The 20,656-nt window shown below is 41.4% G+C and overlaps 1 protein-coding gene and 1 long non-coding RNA gene across 2 annotated transcripts in view; one reads left to right on the forward strand and one right to left on the reverse strand.

The window, feature by feature from the left end:
• CHP1 (calcineurin like EF-hand protein 1) overlaps window positions 1-13,278 on the forward strand; it is a 36,711-nt gene extending 23,433 nt beyond the window's left edge. The window contains exons 5-7 of the mRNA XM_061430822.1: window positions 6,029-6,090; window positions 11,061-11,183; window positions 11,326-13,278. Coding sequence (XP_061286806.1) covers window positions 6,029-6,090; window positions 11,061-11,183; window positions 11,326-11,379 — 239 coding nt within the window. The 3' untranslated portion in view covers window positions 11,380-13,278. The remainder of the gene's footprint in view (window positions 1-6,028; window positions 6,091-11,060; window positions 11,184-11,325) is intronic.
• On the reverse strand, window positions 8,554-20,406 carry LOC133256087 (uncharacterized). Its single transcript, XR_009739100.1, has 2 exons — window positions 18,898-20,406; window positions 8,554-11,220 (listed from the first exon to the last, which is right to left on the reverse strand). It is a non-coding gene; the product is annotated as an uncharacterized LOC133256087 (long non-coding RNA).
• Window positions 20,407-20,656: the final 250 nt, after the last annotated feature.

A 20,656-nucleotide genomic window follows, 5' to 3' on the forward strand; every position in this document is an offset into this window, starting at 1 on the left:
ATACATGGCTTAACATTTTAATTTACCTTAAAATATTTAAAAACAGATTCATTGGCCAACCTTTGGATGTAGGACCAAGAGTTGTTTTGGTTTTTTTAGAATTATTTATTTCTTTTTATTTATTTAGTTTTTAATTGGAGGATAATTGGTTTACAATGTTTTATTGGTTTCTGCCATACAACAGCGCAAATCAGTCTTAAGTATATATTGTTTTGTTTTAATAAAGTTCTGTTGATGGGAGTTGTGTGACATTTTTTGCACAGAACCTATCTGTAATGTATGGTCTAAGGTTTCTGGTTGCAGTTTCTTTTCAGTGGAAAGAGAACTTAAAGGTACTCGGAAAGCATTCTGAGAATAGAATTTTCCAGGTGTTTACATTTCTTCCTTCATCTTACATTTGTCCTGCCACACTTTTCACAACAGTTTGGGTTTTTGGTTTGTTTTTTTTTTGCTCTCTTCAGTGACTTGATTTTGAGCCTTTCAAAAGCTGTCAGACTAATTTTCATTTAAAAAATAGCTTTCTTTTCACATTTCATTTCCTATTAAGTTATACAGCTTTATGAAAAGTACAGATAGCACAATTCTAGGATAGTTGACACACCTGCCTCTTGGTAAGAACCAGCTCAGCAGGTGGAGTAGACACTCCAGAGTCGCCCATTGGCTGCAAGCATGCTGTGTGCTGTCAGCTGGAACGATTGCAGGGGGAGGGGAGTGTCTGTGGATCAGTGAGTTGGTTAAGGAGAAAACAGTTAAGAGACATTCTGTGCTCTACAAAACTATGCTTGCTTTTCTAATCCAGGATGAGAGGAGGCTCTAAAGGTTATCAGATGTAATACCGACCCGTTACCTGAATTCCCATTACAGCGTGGGCTCTACCTTTTTCAAGTCATGAATTCCCTTAGCAGTCTGGTGAATACTATCAGTCTCATCTCAGAATGTTTGTGAAAGTATAAAATGAAACACATACAATTATAAAGAAAACCAATTATATTGAAATACAGTTAACAAAATGTTAAAACAACTTTGTGATGCAGTGATACTTCCTTATTCTATGCTAAATAATAGGATGTGACTTGGAGCCTTTGGCTATAGAGCAGCTCTGTATCTTGATTGTGGTGGTGGTTACATGAAACTACATAGGTGATAGAATTGCATAGAACCACACACAATGCACATGTACACATGGTGAAGCCTGGATAAACTCTGGGTTGTACCACTGTCGGTTTCCTGGTTTTGATGGTATGTTATAGTTATGCAGGATGTTACCTGCAGAGAGCTTGGAGTGAAGGGTATATGTAGAGGCTCAGAGAGATATTTGTACATCCACATTTGTGGTTATTCATAAGAGCTAAAATGAGAAAGCAACCCATATTCATCAGTGAATGAATGGATAAGCAAATTCATTAATTCGCATTGACCCTAAAGAAAATACTCCAAGTAGCATTAGTGGATGTAGTAGTATCCACTAATTAGTATCCACTAATAGTATTAGTGTATCAGCTAGGATACCTTCAGCTGAGTCAGCTGACTTCAACAGTAAGGAGCTGTATTATCTCACTTTGCAAGTGAAGTAGGGCACGTGACAGGGTTGATTGTGTTGTCAAGGACCCAAGTTTTTCCTGCTGCTCTACTCTGCCATCCTTCGAGTTTGCTTCATCCAAAGTGTGGCTTCTCATGGACACATGATGGCTTTAGTGGCATTTAGGCTATGTGCTTCCCTGTCCATATCTGACAGTCGGGAGACAGCGACAGACAGGATGCCCCCTAAGCCGTGGATGAGCTTCTGTTAGGAAGGGAGAAGTACAGAGTGCCACAGAAATGGCAGTTTAGGGTGAGGTAGAATAACAAATGCAAGTTATGCATAGTTTTTACCATTACTTTAGTCTTGGCTTTCAGATCAACTTTTACATAAAGCTGAACATGAATTAGAATTCAGTTTAGGATCACATTCATGTAAGGAGACCAGTGAAACCAAAGCTACAGGAGGAGTCCTTGATGTCTGCTTCTCTGTCTATATATTGGTTTTTCTGAATTTACCACAGAGCTGTGGAAGCAGCAAGAAGGTGCTTCTTGTTGTAGACTGAAGAGAACAGCTGAACATCATATACCTAGCAACACATTTGCTACTAAGGCAAATTTGTTTACAGTCCATCTTCCATCAGAGAATAGTCTCTTCAGGAACTCTGAGAGTATGCTTTCTCCTATCTGTTTTTCATGCCACAGTGAAAGAATGTCAAGGACAATTAACAAGGCTGAGCTGTACCTATGTAGGCACAGGCCCACGCACACATAGTGCTGCTATTCTGTCTGTCTCCAGGAATGGTTCCTTATTATTCTCTTCAGGTCAGTGAGGTTATAATGTCTTACGTGGAAGGTACAACCCATCTTAGAATGCTCCAGAGCATGGTAAGCAAGGCAGGGGTCGATAAGCTTCCATTTTGGTATTCTATTTGTCCTCTGAAGTAATTTGTTTTTTATAACACATAATGAGTAATGCGGGAAATGAGTCTGCATGAAGACATTTTATTTGGATGATGAAGAGTATTGGTGAAGTAGAGTTTGGGAGAGTAGCCAAAAAGAAACTGAGCAGCATTATTCACAATGGCTAAAAGGTCAGAGCAATCCAGGTGTCCGTCAGCAAATGAGTGGGTACATCAGCAAATGATGGATACAGTCTGACTCTGACTCAGCAGAGCCAGAGTCTTAACCACTGTGCTGTATTGCTCTGATGTCAACATCAGGAGCTCAGAGGAGGGATCCAAGCTGGAGATGCCCATTCGGGAGCCATCAGCATTAGATGGCATGTAAAGCCCTGAGGCTAGAGGTGAGAAACTACACTTCTGGAGACAGGAGAGTCCCAAGTCACAGACCAAAAATGGGGGAAAGGGACAGGAAGAGAGCAGAGAGAGAAGCTAACAAAATGGCTCAGTCATTTGGCATTTGACCATTAGTTATCTCAGGGAAAATGCTGGTTCTACTGGTTCAGGACCAGAGCTGATTGACGGGAATACAAATCAGTTAATAAGTTACTGTTAACTGCAGTTTTTTCTAGAAGATTGTATCACATGATCTCTCTAGTTACCCCTCTGCTGCTGTCTAGTCTGTTCAAGCTGCTTTAACAGAATACCATAGACTAGGTGACCTAAGCAGACAGTTGTCCCAGTTCTGGAGACTGGACTCAGATTAGGTTGCCAACACAGTCAGGTTCTTGGTGAGGGCCCCTCTTCTGGTTCACAGTCTTCTTGCTGTCTTCTCACATGGGGAGAGAGGTGGAGACAGAAAGAGAGAGGGATAAAGAGATCTCCTGTCTCCTATTTTTATAAGGGCATTAATCTCATCATGAGGGCCCCACCCTCATGAGCCAGTCTAACCCTAATTACTTCCCAAAGGTTCTACATTCTAATAACATCACCTTGGGGTTAATGGTTCCAACACAAGAATTTGAAACATTCAGTCCATGGCAACCAGGTTTCAAAAATTAGCTTTTCATGTTTCTCTAAATACTTGGTCAGAAAGAAATGTGTTTATTCCAGTACCCAATTAAGAAATTCAGAAGCGTATTTATGGGTTATATAGCAAGCAGATTTCTATCCCTAAATCACCCTGAACATTCCTTAGTAAATAACACATTTTATGGGATTTTAGAATGATAACAGCATATGCAGAAGAGAGGGTGTGTGCATGTGTTTAAATTTGTATTCCATATTGAACTATAGTTGATTTACAATGTTGTGTTAGTTTCAGGTGTATGGCAAAGTGATACACTTATGCATGTACGTTACATTTGTTCTTTTTCAAGTTGGTAATACTGTATTAAACACGCATTCATTGTGGAATGCTTATGATCCTGTCCCTTCCCTGGGAGTCAGAAACTTCCTAATCATATAAATCTCAAATTTGGTAAACATAGTCACTCAACTAACCAAATCAAAGAAAACTGACAAACATCAGGGAAAGTCTCTCTTGTTTACTCCCCCTTTGAGAATTGTAATATGTACCTTACAAAAAGTAAATTGGATTTTTCTAAAATTTTTACTTGGACTTTTAGTGGACTTACCACCCTCCTCCCTCTTTTTTTTTTCTTTTGGTGGAGGCAAGGGGTGATGTTTAAACTTGTAGATATTCATCCGTGTTTTCATGCCTTTGCTCTCAGTGTTAGCTCTTCCTAGAATCCATCCTTTATCAGATTTCTGTTTATCTTTCAATACCTTGTTCAAATGTTACTTGAACCAGAAAGACACATCTGCAGTGTGCTGTGTTCCCTGGTATTTCGTATGTATGATAGCATTTAGAATGTATTAAAGTGCATAGTGTGTGTTGTTCTCTACTGGATTATGAATTCCAAGGACCAGATCTAAATCTGTGTATCCTGATAACTATAAAGCAACGGATATGGGCCTTTTAGTATTTTCAGTAACTTCAGTATCTTTTGGTTTTCAGTACTGAAAACCAAAAATCTTAGCAGCATACTTGAAGTGATTGAAAGCCTCAGAAGTACAACATTCAGCTGTTGTATGGTAGTCATGTCCTCAGTGTGATGTCTCATAGTGCCTATAAAAGCATCCAGTGTTACCACACTATTCACTTGGTAGCCCTTTAGGAACATGACACTGTCTGAGTGATTTCTGCTGTTCTGAATTCTCTCTCTCAAATACCCTAGTTTCTAAAAGATCTATCTATTATGTTAAAGAGAAAGAACCATGAAGAGGCCAGGACACCACCAAATGCTTGGTCTTTCTGTTGGAGACAAGTTCTTTACCTTCAGGACTCCCAAGTGGAAGAGGATTATGTCAAGTCTTATTTGAGGCAAAATGAAGACTGTAGCCTGGGACACAGCATTTCAGATAGCTCTGAGAAACTGCTCCAGAGAGGCAGCGGGGAAAACCAGTATATATGTGATTTGGGTGAAGGGGCAGTACTTGCAGTCAGGCACATATATTTTGCAGAAAGTTTCTGCTAGTCTTGTGAAGGTTAATTCTCATCATGAGGAGCAGACATCACCATGAAGGATTTCATTGCTTCTCTAGATATGAGAAGATGCAAGAATTGGTCTCATAAAATCGGCTCCTGAAAATATATAACTATCTGAAGACCTGTCCTGCCAGTTTTTCCCAGAGCACAGAGTACCTCATTTCTGCTCTCCACCCTGAACTTTCACAGGGTGTTGAAAATCAGCAGCTGCAGAAGCACATGATTTAATCTTGTAGAGGTAGATGGCAAGTGCCAATTTGTAGTTGACAGTTATTTGAAATTTTACATGAGTTTGCCGAAATGGTCATTTTCCCACAGTAATATGTCCTGTAGTCTGCTGTTTGGTGCCTGTATGGCTCCTCTGTTGACTCTCCCTGACGGTGGTGCACAGAAGACTTGATGGGCTTGTGTAGAGACGGCCTAACTGACAGAATCTCTGATGGGATTTGGGTTTTATGTGTGTGTGTGTGGGGGGGGGGGGGGGGCAGGGTTAACATTCTAAGTTAAGAAAAAGGACATTCGATTTATTAAGTTTTTTTATTGTCCAATGAAAGGCTGTGTTTCACCCATGCTAAGATGCCATCATTTATGAGATGCATCCCAATTCCTTAAAGTGTCTAAAAATCAGTTACAGTGTCTTTAAATCTCTACAAGTAAGAGCAGTTGCTCTTGGAAAAACTATTAATTCATTGTCAGTTTTCTGCCTGGTGTCCTTTATAAACTTGGTTCCTTGAGAAGGGACAAAACATTATTGCTGCTGCTAAGTTGCTTCAGTCGTGTCCGACTCTGTGCAACCCCATAGACGGCAGCCCACCAGGCTCCTCCGTCCCTGGGATTCTCCAGGCAAGAACACTGGAGTGGGTTGCCATTTCCTTCTCCAATGCATGAAAAGTGAAGTCGCTCAGTCCTGTCCGACTCTTAGCGACCCCATGGACTGCAGCCTACCAGGCTCCTCCATCCATGGGATTTTCCAGGCAAGAGTACTGGAGTGGGTTGCCATTGCCTTCTCTGCAAAACATTATTGAATTTCCACTAAATTCTTGTTTTTTCCTACCAGTTGCTTTTCGACTGTATGACTTGGATAAAGATGACAAGATCTCCCGTGATGAGCTGTTACAGGTTTGTGGGACAATTCCAATGCACACAGCTAGCTTGTGTTTGGGCCCTGCTGACTTAGTGATGTGGACAGGAATTGTTCTTTCCTTCAGTAAGCCTTTATTTAACACCTGCTGTATGCAGCATCCTGTCCTGCATGTATAGGATAAAGCAGAACAGATGACCTGGGGAAACTTGAAATGCCTCCATTGAGTTCTCACAGATGTTGCCACTGTTTAAAAGCTAAGCGCCAAAGAATTGATGCTTTTGAACTGTGGTGTTGGAGAAGACTCTTGAGAGTCCCTTGGACTGCAAGGAGATCAAATCAGTCCATTCTAAAGGAGATCAGTCCTGGGTGTTCATTGGAAGGACTGATGTTGAAGCTGAAACTCCTGTACTTTGGCCACCTGATGTGAAGAGATGACTGATTTGAAAAGACCCTGATGCTGGGAATGATTGGGGGCGGGAGGAGAAGGGCACAACAGAGGATGAGATGATTGGATGGCATCACCAGCTCGATGGACATGGGTTTGGGAGGACTCCAGGAGTTGGTTATGGACAGGGAAGCCTGGCGTGCTGTGGTTCATGGGGTCGCAGAGTCGGACACGACTGAGTGACTGAACTGAACTGAAATATCTTTTAAGTTCAGGCTGGAACTAAAATATGTGAGATGGTTTAGATCAGATAGTTCAGTTATTGTCAAATCAGCTTACTGGTAATTCTGATGACAGTTAGGTAAATGGAGCTCTTTCGTATATCCTTAGGCCTGATGTAAATAAGAGTCAAAGAACTGCTGCTGGGACAGTGTCCACGGGACAGTGTCCACGGAGCCATGGTTCACTGTTCTTTGTTGCTCCCAATAGACAATTCCCTGTCCTAATGGCAACGACTGGTGTTTCATCCTGTTAGTGTTGCCCTTCTCTGTCCCTGCTCCCCGTTTCCTAAACACAAGTTTAGGAGGAGAGAAAATTCTACTTTTTCCTTTTTTTAATATTTATGAATCATGGGACTTCCCTGGAGGTCCAGAGGTTAGGACTTCGCCTTCCAGTGCAGGGGGTGCTGGCTTGATCTCTGGTCAGGGAGCTAAGATCCTACATGCTTTGTGGCCAAAAAACCAAAACATAAAACACAAGCTATATTGTAATAAATTCAATTAAGATTTTTTAAATGGTCCACATCAAACGAAAAAACTGTAAAAAATCTTACGTATCTTTAGGATCCTAGGGGGCTAACACATTCAGGAATTTCCATGGGGAGATTTCTGTATTTCAAGATAAAACTAAAAAGTAAAGTGCTTTCTAGTCACCTTGAAGTGAGTCTGAACTCATTGCTTTGAGAAATCTTCTCAGTTGAAATTAAGGACCAACCCAGGGTATTCCTATTAATACATTTCTGTGTCATAGTAAAAACCAGTCTGCAGGTCAATGATTGTGTCCTTTGGTTTTGAATTGGGGACATCTTTTTTTGTAAAATTTCACTTTATTTAAAATTGCTACGTATGGGCTTCTGAGTTCTGAAGAGAAAAATAGAGGCAATCACTCTATAGTTGCAAGTTTTTATCCTCTGGTCCAGATCTAGCTGCCAGAAAGATCTATTTTGGAATGGAAGGTTGATTTTTTCTTTTTTCCTATTATTAAGATAAAAGAGGCTGCGGCAGGGTATGAGGAGGAGATCATGTGGCCAGAATGCCAGTCAGTGACTAAAGTGTTCCTCAGGCCTGAAATGACTTTGGAACAAATGTGCTTATGGATTATTGAGGTGTCAGAGGACTAATGTTATCCAAGCAAGAAGAGAATTTGAACATTTTACCAAAGTTTACAAAATTTACTTTGTAAACTCTGCCATTTCTAAAACATTTGATAATATGAAGTTCTTAATTACTCGGTGGATATTAAAAATTTTTTTTGTTGTTTGTCGTAAGGAAAGTCTGACTGTTCATATTTTCCTAGTTTGATTTTTATAAAAAGTTCTGACTGGACTTTTTTTTTTTTTTCTGACTGGACTTTTAAGGGTGATGGATGTTTATTATCTTGATTGGGATGATGATTTCACAAGTATGTGTACATATGTTAGAACTTATCAGGTTGTACATTTTAAATGTGTACAGTTTACTGCATACCAGCTATACTTCAATAAAGATAGTTGCTATACTCATTTTATGAGAGTAGCATAACTTGGACATGAAAATATTGTAAAGACTATAATAGGAAAATTACAGTGCAATCCCTTTTACTCACATGGATATATAAATCCAAAACAAAATATTAACACATCAAATCCAGCAGTATATAAAAGGAATACTATATTGTAGCCAAGGTGGCTTTATACCAGGAATTTGAAGTTGGTGTAAAAGTAGAAAACCTACCAGTAATATTTCTCCATGTTAACAGATTAAAGAAGAAAAATCGAATGTTCTTTTTCATAGAATTTTTATAAAATTCATCATCCAGTCATGATTTTTTATGGTAGGAATATTGACTTTACATATTTTGTAATTTTTAAATTTTTATTGGAGTGTAGTTGATTTACAATGTGATGTTAGTTTCTGCTGTACAGCAAAGTGAATCAGTTATATGCGTATGTCCTCTCTTTTTTAGATTCTTTTCCCATATAGGGAAAAGATTTTAGTAGGGTTCCCTGAGCTATACAGTAGGTTCTTATTTGTTATCTATTTTATATAGAGTAGCATGTATATGTCAATCCCAACCTCCCAATTTTTTCCTCTCCTTCCCCCAATCCCAATTCATGATTTTTTTATGTCTTAAACAGAGAGAAGGGAGCTTTCTTAAACTAATAAAAAATATATACAGAAAACCTCATCACTCATTTGAAAAACAGTAATAATAAAAGTTCCATTTGCTAATAAACTTCTGACTGGAACTGAAAGTGACACTGTAGAGAGGTGGAAAGGGCACTGGCCAGGTGTGGAGGCTGGGTAGACAGCTTGGGCCACTGGCTGCTGGGACCCGTGTCCAGGCACCTCTGGACCTGTCTGTCCTCACTGACAGACGGGGTGAGTGGTTTTTACTGCACCCCGACTCCTATACCCACCCCACTGCACACATAGAGCACACACACAGTTCAGTTCTATAATTCTAAAAATAAAACACTTCAGAGAATAATTGGACTGGGACCTGAAGAAACTGCTGTTTCAGGATGCATTTGTCTAGTCGGCCACACACAGTCACTGCGTGCATGCTTAGTTGCTAAGTCCTGTCTGACTCTTTATGACCCCATGGACTGTAGCCTGCCAGGCTTCTCTGTCCTTGGGATTTCTCAGGCAGAAATACTGGAATGGGTTGCCATTTCCTCCTCCAGGGGATCTTCCTGACCTAGGGATTGAACCCATATCTCCTGCATTGGCAGGTGTCATGTTTACCATTGAGCCACCTGGGAATCTCAATCACAAGGAAGATGACAAATGGCTTGGCCAGTTAAAGTTTTTGCTAGCATTGCCTCTTTTTATTTATCCTTTAATTTGTATATATTTCTCCCCAAATGTACAACTTCCAATTTTCAAGAATTGATTTGGGGATCAGGGTGTATTGATACAAATCAGTATTTCAGTTCTTTTTTTTTTTTCCCCAGAATATCCCATAACATACTTTTAAAAATCAATTTTAATAGATTGGGGAAGGGTATAAAGGAATAGGGCAAAGGGAATCCCGTGAGTCCCGTCCTAGGGGAAAGCTCAGCTCTTACCTGTTGAAGACAGAGGTGGTGGACTAGGGCAATGCAAGGCATCATAAAAGCACCCTGTCCCCCATTTCTTGTTGTTTTAAAAGTCATGTTATTAAGAGTTGTTTGTTTCATTTAAGGTAGCAATTTTCAATGTATATTCACACCCTAAAAATGTTAGCAGAATAAGTGGGGAGCTGGTGGTTTTTTTGGTACATTTGGGAATAAATTTGGTGAAAGTGTTTTTTAATTCTCTTTATCACAGTTCTCACAGCCCTTTAACTATGCTTGTCATTTTTCTAAAAGAAGGGATTTAGTATTTAACCCTTCAAGGATCTTTATGTTCCTTGCCATACTTTAGGAATAGCTGAGCTAATGCACTGCCAAAGCAAACTGTATTCTGGTAAGATTCCAGAAAGTCTTACCAAACTGAATTAAACCTATAAGTGACTAGTTTGCCTCATGCAACAAGAGAGCCTGGGAATATATTGTCCAGGTTCATACAATACCTAAATGATGTCCAGGAACCAGGCTGCTTCTTACTCTGGCATCCACAGTACATTTGACTTTCACCTAATGGTCCCAGGAAAACTGTTGTTCGGCATCATGTCTACATCCCGGGCAGGAAGAATGGAGAAGACCAAAATGCAAAGGACTGTCCCTGAAGTGAAGGTCTGCCTTCCTATTCAATAACTTTGCCAAAGAGTTCTGCTCATATTATTGTCTAAAATGGCCTAGATGAGAAGATATGTGTTGAGGCTTTTTGGCTGTTAAATTCAGTTCAGTTCAGTTCAGTCTCTCAGTTGTGTCCGACTCTTTGCACCCCATGAATCGCAGCACGCCAGGCCTCCCTGTCCATCACCAACTCCCGGAGTTCACTCAAACTCATGTCCATCGAGTCAGTGATGCCATCCAGCCATCTCATCCTCTGTCATCCCCTTCTCCTCCTACCCCAAATCCCTCCCAGCACTAGAGTCTTTTCCAGTGAGTCAGCTCTTTGCATGAGGTGGCCAAAGTATTGGAGTTTCAGCTTCAGCATCAGACCTTCCAATGAACACCCAGGACTGATCTTCTTTAGGATGGACTGGCTGGATCTCCTTGCAGTCCAAGGGACTCTCAAGAGTCTTCTCCAACACCACAGTTCAAAAGCATCAATTCTTCGGCGCTCAGCTTTCTTCACAGTCCAACTCTCACATCCATACATGAAGGACATCAAAGGAAGAGAGGGTGGGGGTGGCTTTTTATTTTTTAAATTTTAGTAAGAGAGTCTGCGCAACCCCTAAGTCTCTCGTAATTCCTGGTTCTCGGTCTTGCAGGTGCTACGCATGATGGTCGGAGTGAATATCTCAGATGAGCAGCTGGGCAGCATTGCAGACAGGACCATCCAGGAGGCTGATCAGGATGGGGACAGCGCCATCTCTTTCACAGAATTTGTTAAGGTTAGTCACTTACCTCTTCACTTGAAGAGCTTAAATCCTACTATGCAGGAGAGAGGGAGAAAAACATTAGAGAGGAGCTTGACACAGCATCTCCTGTTGTAACCTTCATAACTGTAGCTGGTTTTTTTTTTTTTTTAAACAGGTTTTGGAGAAGGTGGACGTAGAACAGAAAATGAGCATCCGATTTCTTCACTAAAGGACTGAGACCAAACTATTCCTTGCTTTCTAGTATTTAAGAACTGGAACTTGAAAGCCCTCCTATCCACCAGCCCCACCTCCACCCCATCATTCCCCTTCTCCCAAAGTACTACTGCTGTTGCATGACAACCCCAAATATGTTCCGTCAACGCAAACCTGCCTTTGGTGTATAAATAGGGCATTACAGAATGGTACACCCAGTCTAATTCTGTTCAGTGTTGTTAGCCGGATATCTCCATTTCTAAATGTCACCTTCCCTTGTTCTGCTGCTGAATGCCACACGTCCATCCAGTCTGAGAAGGTGAGAGGGAATCAACCCAAGAACCAGCCAGCAAAGCTCTTTGACTGGATGTGAACCGTAGCCAGGCTGCCTTCCCACCAGCTTGGCTTTGGCATGCTCCTTCATCCTTTTTTATATGTCCTTTGCTTCCACTTCTCTTGCCCAACCTACCACTCTCTTAGTCTTTCAGTATCCCTGGTTTTTATTAAGTTTCCAATCTCCCTGTTCTACCTGGCATCCCCAGTTAGGCCTGTTAAATATATTTCAGACTTGGCAGTATAGTTCAGTGGTCTGGCAGTTTTTAATGTACCTTTACTCTTAAATGGGTATCTGGGATGTTGCCTCCCCAGGAGCTTTTCAATAACCAACACTTCTCTCAGAAAATGTCTTGACCATCTCTTGGTCCCCTCTGCTCTGTCACCAAAGGGCTGTTGGTTAGAGATGCTCTTGAAAGACAAGAGAGATAAGAGGTGTAGAGCCAAGTCTTCTAGGTGGCTTGCCCAGGTCACTCTACCTCTGGCCTCTGATTCTCAACATACATACCTACATGGCTGCTCTTGTTAGTACAGTGTTGATTCTCTGGAAATTAGCCGCATGCCTGCAGCTTGCTTCGTCTGAGGATAATGTCACCACCAGAATGGCTGCTCTGACCATTTGCTTGGTGTCTTTCTCATGGCTTTTTGAACAAGGAGGCTGGGCACCCTAAAAATAGTCCCACCTCTACAGCATGGTTTATGCCTTGGTGTGATGTGCCCTGGAATACTTTTCACTTCACATTTCTAAGTAGAAAGATAAGTGCCTAACTTATCCCAGTCCATAAGATTTAAAAATTGTCCTCAGTGTCTTGAAGTTTTGCACAAAATTCTCTCTGAATTTTACACCTGGCACAAGTTAGTGCTGGACGCCATAGTCAGCTCTTAATACAGGTCCAAAATACTGAATGTATCGTATCATTAGCTGCCTGGTTACATTGACTTCCTAGCTCCTCTTGTACACTACTGCAAATCCCTTAGGAATGAGAGCTCTGGGATTGGTGACACAACCTGACGTGGCATTACAAGCCTTTGCTTGAACCAGAGCAACTCCTCTGCCCCAAGGAAGCTTAGTATAGATGTCACTGAAGCAGGCTGTGGTCATCCTAAGATCTGTCCTTATGCATCTCTTCATCCATATATCTGTCCTTGGCTGATTCTGACTCATTGCTTGCTTGCTTCTTTCCTTGCTTTGGAAGGCTATCCAAGATGTATACACACTACTTTAGGAAGGGAATTGCTTTAAAAAAAAAACTGCAAAGGGTTTGGGAAGAGTGCTTAAGAAAGAGTAGCCAGGCTGGATGACTCAAGTATAAATGAGAGAGGATTTCATAGAGAAGTATCAGTGTGACTTTGTGATCAAGTGATATAGGAATTTTATAAAAGGGAAGAACTGTCCAACACTGGTCTATTAGTGAGGTACTTAGAGGCTCCTTGACCTGCATATTTAAAGTTCCTAAGATGATGGCTTTTTCCTCCTTTTGGCTGTGTAGCAAACTGTTTTAATCCACAGTTGTGCCTTATTGTTCCATTAAAATTGTATTCTTCGATCCATCAATAAATATTTGTGGTTAAAACAAAACAACATGGTTGATTTTTGGCCTCATGTTTTAAAAGAATTTTTCATGACTCAGTCCCTGTCTTCAGGTTTGAAATCCTGTGTCTTCTTTACTCGGCTTTATGTCTGTGCTATCAAATGCATTTATTTGAACATAACTGAGCATGACGTGAGATTCTGTCAGGATTTATATCTGCTGCTGCCTGGACATACAAGGCAGAAGTGTTTGTCTAGTGGCCAGCACTGAATGCCTCTGAGCATGACTGACAGCCTCGGCCACTTCCCACTCTCTCCAGGTTGGATTCCATTTGTGTTCTTGAACCCCTGACTTCTTAAATGTAGAAGAGGTCTAAAATGGGGTATCTGTCTATTGCTTGTTATTAATTTTTCCACAGTCTCAGTGACATAGTGTGCCCAGCTATTCAGTTCAGTTCAGTCGCTCAGTCATGTCCGACTCTTTGCGACTCCATGAACCGCAGCACACCAGGCCTCCCTGTCCATCACCAACTCCCGGAGTTCACCCAAGCCCATGTCCATCGAGTCGGTGATGCCATCCAACCATCTCATCCTCTGTCATGCCTTTCTCCTCCTGCCCCCAATCCCTCCCAGCATCAGAGTCTTTTCCAATGAGTCATTTCTTCGCATCAGGTGGCCAAAGTACCGGAGTTTCAGCTTCAACATCAGTCCTTCCAATGAACACCCAGGACTGATCTCCTTTAGGATGGACTGGTTAAATATCCTTGCAGTCCAAGGGACTCTCAAGAGTCTTCTCCAACACCACAGTTCAAAAGCATCAATTCTTCAGCGCTCAGCTTTCTTCACAGTCCAACTCTCACATCCATACATGACCACTGGAAAAACCATAGCCTTTGTTGGCAAAGTAATGTCTCTGCTTTTTAATATGCTGTCTAGGTTGGTCATAACTTTCCTTCCAAGGAGTAAGCGTCTTTTAATTTCATGGCTGCAATCACCATCTGCATTGATTTTGGAGCCCAGAAAAATAAAGTCAGCCACGGTTTACACTGTTTCCCCATCTACTTCCCATGAAGTGATGGGACCAGATGCCATGATCTTAGTTTTCTGAATGTTGAGCTTTAAGTCAACTTTTTCACTCTCCTCTTTCACTTTCATCAAGAAGCTCTTTAGTTCCTCTTCACTTTCTGCCGTAAGGTGGTGTCATCTGCATATCTGAGGTTATTGATATTTCTCCCAGCAATCTTGATTCCAGCTTGTGCTTCTTCCAGCCCAGTGTTTCTCATGATGTACTCTGCATAGAAGTTAAATAAGTAGGGTAACAATATACAGCCTTGACGTTCTCCTTTGCCTATTTGGAACCAGTCTGTTGTTCCATGTCCAATTCTTTTTTTTTTTTTTTTCAGATGGATAACCACTAAGGACTTACTTTATAGCACAAGGAACTCTGCTCAATGTTCCGTGGCAGCTGGATGGGAGGGGAGTTTGGGGGAGAGTGGATACATGTATAGGTATGGCTGAGTCCCTTCAATGTTCACCCGAAAGGAACACAACACTGCAACAGTCTATATTCCAATACATAATAAAAAAATTTAAATACTTAAAAACAAAAACTCCACCTTCAAACTTCCTACTTCAACAGTTTCTAGGCAAGACTAAATGATTAAAGTGTCACAATGAGAAACCAAATAGGATGGAGAATGGAAAATGTCCTTGGATTTTGGCAATTAGGATAACGCTGAGAGCATCCAAGGTTTTGAGTAAGGAGTGCGGCACTTTTCGAAGGATGACTCTGGCAACACTGTGAAGAATGAATTGGAACCAGAGACTATTTGGCATATTAGCATCGAAGGTGACTTTGAAGTCATAGCTGTAACTCTTGGGTTTAAATGCCATTAAATTACTAATGTTTCATCTTGGCATTCCAGGCACTTGCTGCTGCTGCTGCTGCTAAGTCGCTTTCGTGTCCGACTCTGTGCGACCCCATAGACGGCAGCCCATCAGGCTCCCCGTCCCTGGGATTCTCCAGGCAAGAACACTGGAGTGGGTTGCCATTTCCTTCTCCATCCATGTCCAATTCTAACTGTTGCTTCCTGACCTGTATACAGATTTCTCAAGAGGCCAGTCAGGTGGTCTGGTGTGCCCATCTCTGAGAATTTTCCACAGTTTATTGTGATCCACATAGTCAAAGGCTTTGGCATGGTCAATAAAGCAGAAATAGATGTGTTTCTGGAACTCCTGCTTTTTCCATGATCCAGTGGATGCTGGCAATTTGATCTTGGTTCCTCTGCCTTTTCTAAAACCAGCCTGAACATATGAAGTTCATGGTTCACGTATTGCTGAAGCCTGGCTTGGAGAATTTTGAGCATTACTTTACTAGTATGTGAGATGAGTGCAATTGTGTGGTTGTTTGAGCATTCTTTGGCATTGCCTTTCTTTGGGACTGGAATGAAAACTGCCCAGCTATTATTACATGGCTTTTCACACTTTCAAGTTTCAGTCCACTATGTAGGGTATGAGTAATTTCTTATTTTAAAGTTTAGTGTCATGCCACAGGACTCAAAGAATTAATAACTGGAGTCAATCTTATAACTTCTAACACAATACCACCTTCTTTTCCCATCCCTCTGCCTCAAAAGTCCATTCAAAATAACTTGCACTGTTTTAGCTTTGCTTCACTTTGAGTAATTTTACAATCTGGAGAAAGTGAAAAATAGTTGGAGTAACTATAACATCAGTTTTGGAGGAACTTGAATATTACTGGCCATGCCATAGGTATACAGTCTATGACTAAAATAAAACAATTGATACCATAAAAAAAATTTTTAAGAACACTACAACATTACTTGCAGTTTGAAAAGAATCCCCTTAATCAATTTTATCTCCCTTGCTCCCTTATGGTCTATACATCCATTACGTATTTTTAACATAAATGAAACATGAGATATCAGCTTTTAGAAATTAACATTGTGGTATTTCCCTATATGAACTGTTCTTCCCTGTTTATATTAATGGTTGCATAATATTTTACCAACTTGATGTATATTTACTTAGCTATTACCTTGTTTGCTTGGTTTCCAATTTTATGTTTTAGAATAATAATACAATGAGTGCCTTTCTACCCATAATTTTTTTTTTCTTTGAAAACATTTTCTAGAAGTGGGATTATTAGAGCTAACTTTGGGCATATACTTCAAGCTTTGACAAAGAGAATGCCACAAGCAATCTAATTACTCTCCTTTACCATCAGTGTTCTTTTTAGAATGTGTTTCATGGTCATCTATTTTTTTCAACTTAATTATAGAATCATGTTGCCAAGTTTTGTGTTTAAAACACTATTCGAACTGATTGTCTTGATGGGGAACTTTTTTAAAGTTTTTATGTGGATCATTGTTAGTTTTTATTGAAATTGCAGTATAGTTTCTATTTTGTTTTGATTTTTTGCCATGAGGCATGTGGGATCTTAGTTCCCCAATGGAACATCCAGGTATTGAACCCATGTCCCCTGCATTGCAAGGCAGATCCTTAACCATTGGGCCACCAAGAAAATTCCTAGAAAATCTTGAATGATCATTTCTGTCAGGGATCTTACAGAATTCCTAAAACAACAGAGGATTACCTGGATGGTTTATTGATAGAATTCTTGCCTGTTAATTCATAGACTTAACTAGGTTCTCCAACTAGCTATAACACTATTTTGCAAAAATTTTTGGTATTTGTGTTTGTTTTTAGGAATACACAAAAGAATATCTGGAGAATTTTATACATGAAGGGGGGATGACTGTCAGGAGGAACAAATAAATAAGAGAGAATCTGCATCATCCTAGTTGACACTTTTATATTTTTTGTTCTTCCTTAGTTTCCTGTACCCCAGGAAGAAAAATACCTGTTATTAGGGATTGCATTGACTCTAATCAATTTGGGAATTGCTATCTGAACAATATTGAGTCTAACAATCCATTTTCACGGGAAGTCTCTATTTAGATCTTCCTTCCCCTTGGCATGTTTTGTAGTCTAAAGTGTAAAAAGCTTGGACTTGTTTTATTAAATTTTTCCTAAGCATTTTATCCTTTGGGATGCTATTTTGAGTGCAGTTTTCTTAGTTTCATTTTTGTTATTAGTATAAAGTTGATTTTTGTATGCTGATCTTGTATCCTACAACCTGCTCAACATATTCTAGTAGGTTTGTTTTTGCTGTGTGTGTGTGTGTGTGTGTGTGGTGTCTTCCTTACGACTTTCTACAAAGGATCATGTCATCTAAAGACAAAATTATTATTTGTCTTTTTGCATGGTCTGCACCCTCCAGTACAATGTAGAGTAGAGGTGGTGGGAGATGGTGTCCTTACCTTGTTTCTGATCTTAAAGCCAAAGTATCGTCTCACCATTAAGTGTAATATTAACTACAGATTTTCCCATAAATGCTCTTTATTATGTGAAAGTGTTAAGTCTCCTAGTTGTGTCAGACTCTTTGCAACCCCAAAGATTGTAGCCCGCCAGGCTCCTCTGTCCATGGAATTCTCCATGCAAGAATACTGGAGTGGGTTGCCATTCCCTTCTCCAGCAAATCTTCCCCACTCAGGGATCGAACCCTGGTCTCCCGCATTGCAGGCAGGTTCTTTACTGTTTGTCACCACTTCTGTAAAAGTAATTTCTTGGCCTCATTTGAAGACTTAGGAAACTGGATCTCAGCTGTAAGCGGTAGGGAATCTGTACTTGTAGGAAGCAGGTCAGATGACAGCCTTAATGGTGTTTGAGGACCTTACTGCCCAGCTATGGTTTTTCCAGTAGTCATGTACGGATGTGAGAGCTGGACAACAAAAAAGGCTGAGGACCGAAAAATTGATGCCTTCGAACTGCGGTGCTGGAGAAGACTCTTCAGAGTCCCTTGGAAGCAGGGAGATCAAGCCAGTCAATCCTAAAGGAAATCAACCCTGAATGTGCACTGGAAGGACTGATGCTGAAGCTGAAGCTCTAATGCTTTGGCCACCTGATGAAAAGAACCGACTCCTTGGTAAAGACTCTGATGCTGGGAAAGATTGAGGGCAGAATAAGAAGGGGGCGGCAGAGGATGAGATGGCTGAATGGCATCACTGACTCAATGGACATGACTTTGAGTAAGCTCCAAAGACAGTGAAGGACAAGTAAGCCTGGTGTGCTGTAGTCCATGGGGTCGCAAAGAGTCGGATAGTATTGAGCGACTGAACAGCAGTGTTAAAAGTTCCTGGGCCCTGAAAATGAAACTACTAGTAGCATATTTTAACCTGCTGCTGCTGCTGCTAAGTCGCTTCAGTCGTGTCCGACTCTGTGCTACCCCATAGACGGCAGCCCACCAGGCTCCCCCGTTCCTGGGATTCTCCAGGCAAGAACACTGAGTGGTTGCCATTTCCTTCTCAATGCATGAAAGTGAAAGTGAAAGTGAAGTCGCTCAGTCGTGTCCGACTCTTAGCGACCCCAAGGACTGCAGCCCACCAGGCTCCTCCATCCATGGGATTTTCCAGGTAAGAGTACCGGAGTGGGGGTGCCATTGCCTTCTCCATATTTTAACCTAACGATGGCTTAAAATAGTCACGCGGCCTAGCCATAGACTACCTAACGACGAAGTTCCGCTGCTTAAACGCGGAAATAATTTTACACTCTTAAGAAATTAATTAAGAAAGTATTTTTCCCTATTACCTCAAACCGGAGACGCAACCACAGGCAAAAACAGGCCGAAAGAGTGGGGCTAGAGCTATTGATTGACACACATTCCAACCAACCTACAACGGAAGAAGAGCGCGCCTGCGCAAGTCATTATCCAATCTGTACTCAGCATTAGCGGAAGAGGCGGGGCGCCTGGAAACGGCCGCCGCAGAGTTGGCGGACTTGAGAAGGAGCGAAGATGGCGGAGTGAGGCTCTTTGAGGCTATCTGGCCTTTGGGCCAGGGGGCAGGCCGGCCCCCGGGCGCTGGAGTGCTTCTGCCGGCCCGTGCGAGGTAAGCCGGGAAGGCTAGGGACGGGGGAACTAGCAGGAGGTGGCGCGGCCCAAACTATCCGAGGAACAGAGTGCACCGAGCCTGCCCGCAGCTGGTGCGGGCCTTGGCTGGGCGCTGGTTTCCTTCTGAGCTGCCCTAGGGCGGCCGCCCCTGCCTTTGAAGGTGTGTTGCGCCACTTCTCAAACCCGTTCCGCCCTGACGTCAGTGCCTTGGCTTTGGCTGCATTTGTGCTTTCGGCTCGTTCCCCAATGGTTGCACCCACGCTGTTGTATATCTGGCATTTTCTGTGTCGGCCATCAGTTTATCTTTGAAGAATATCTTAGTTTTATTGGTTTGTTTCTGTTCGTCTCACAACTTCTTGCCCACTGTTTTGCCTTGAGTCTCGGGTCTCAATCGAGGCCTGTCCGAGTTCTGAGTATTTTGTGTCCCCGTCCCGTTGACCTTGAGATTTGATGTAACAGGTCAGGTTCCCCACCCTCCCACACCACCACGCCCGGGGATTTCAGTTTGAGTCTGTGTATCATGTATATACTCTTGCTTAACTCTTGTTACATCCCTTTATTCCCACTACCACCTCTCAAACTTTTTTAAGGTCTGAGAAAGCAGCTTTGTCCTTGTATGACCTGATAGTTGCCTAATGGCGTGTTAGTCTCTGCTGACTAGATAAAATTCACCATAGTTTTCCAGAGCTGAAAGAGTCAGTGTACAATTTAATTTATATATATATATATATATATTTTTTTTTATAGAGAGAATGAGGAAGAGTTTGGGGGATTATTATTAGAGAGTAATTTGTTTAATGGGGAGAGGTTACAAAGTATAATACTCAGGCATTTCTGTTCTGTTTTTGTTTAACTTTATGGGATGTGTCTTTTTGTAATTTGAGTTGTTATGAGCCCTCACATTCGGTCTTTCAGTTAAATTGTGGGAAGGGTTCCTGTTACTAGGTTTCTGAGTTGGTGAAGCCTGTTTGAAACTGGCACGTTAGTTAGGCCCGATTTAAATGACGTGTGGTAATACAAATGAATGTGACTGGTACACTTTTTGCTGGCCCTGGATTTAGCAGAGCTGAAAATACCGGGTGAAGAAATAAAACCTTTCTGTTGCTTTTGTCTGGAGTAGTTTTTTCTTTTCATTTAGGAAAGTAAAAATATGGGGCAGAACATTCTTCCTTACAAACAGGGGAGTGGTCATCTTTACTAAAGCAGAGGTCTTCTGTGGCAGGACAGGGCCCACAGCATCATCAGATTCTCAAGGGGAACCTTGTTTAAAAACTTGAGAACCACTGCTTCAGGAGTTTTGACATCTTTATAAAATTAATGCCAGTGCAGATAAAGAGTAACTTCTTTTCTGATTGTTCCTTCCAAATAGTTTTTTATAATGTTTTAAGACTTATTTGGTTGATTTGGATAATTATGCACATGGATGCATATAGCACAAATGAGGGCTATATCCTTACT

This window comes from Bos javanicus, chromosome 10 (genome assembly GCF_032452875.1).
Source record: "Bos javanicus breed banteng chromosome 10, ARS-OSU_banteng_1.0, whole genome shotgun sequence".
NCBI classification, from domain to species: domain Eukaryota; kingdom Metazoa; phylum Chordata; class Mammalia; order Artiodactyla; family Bovidae; genus Bos; species Bos javanicus.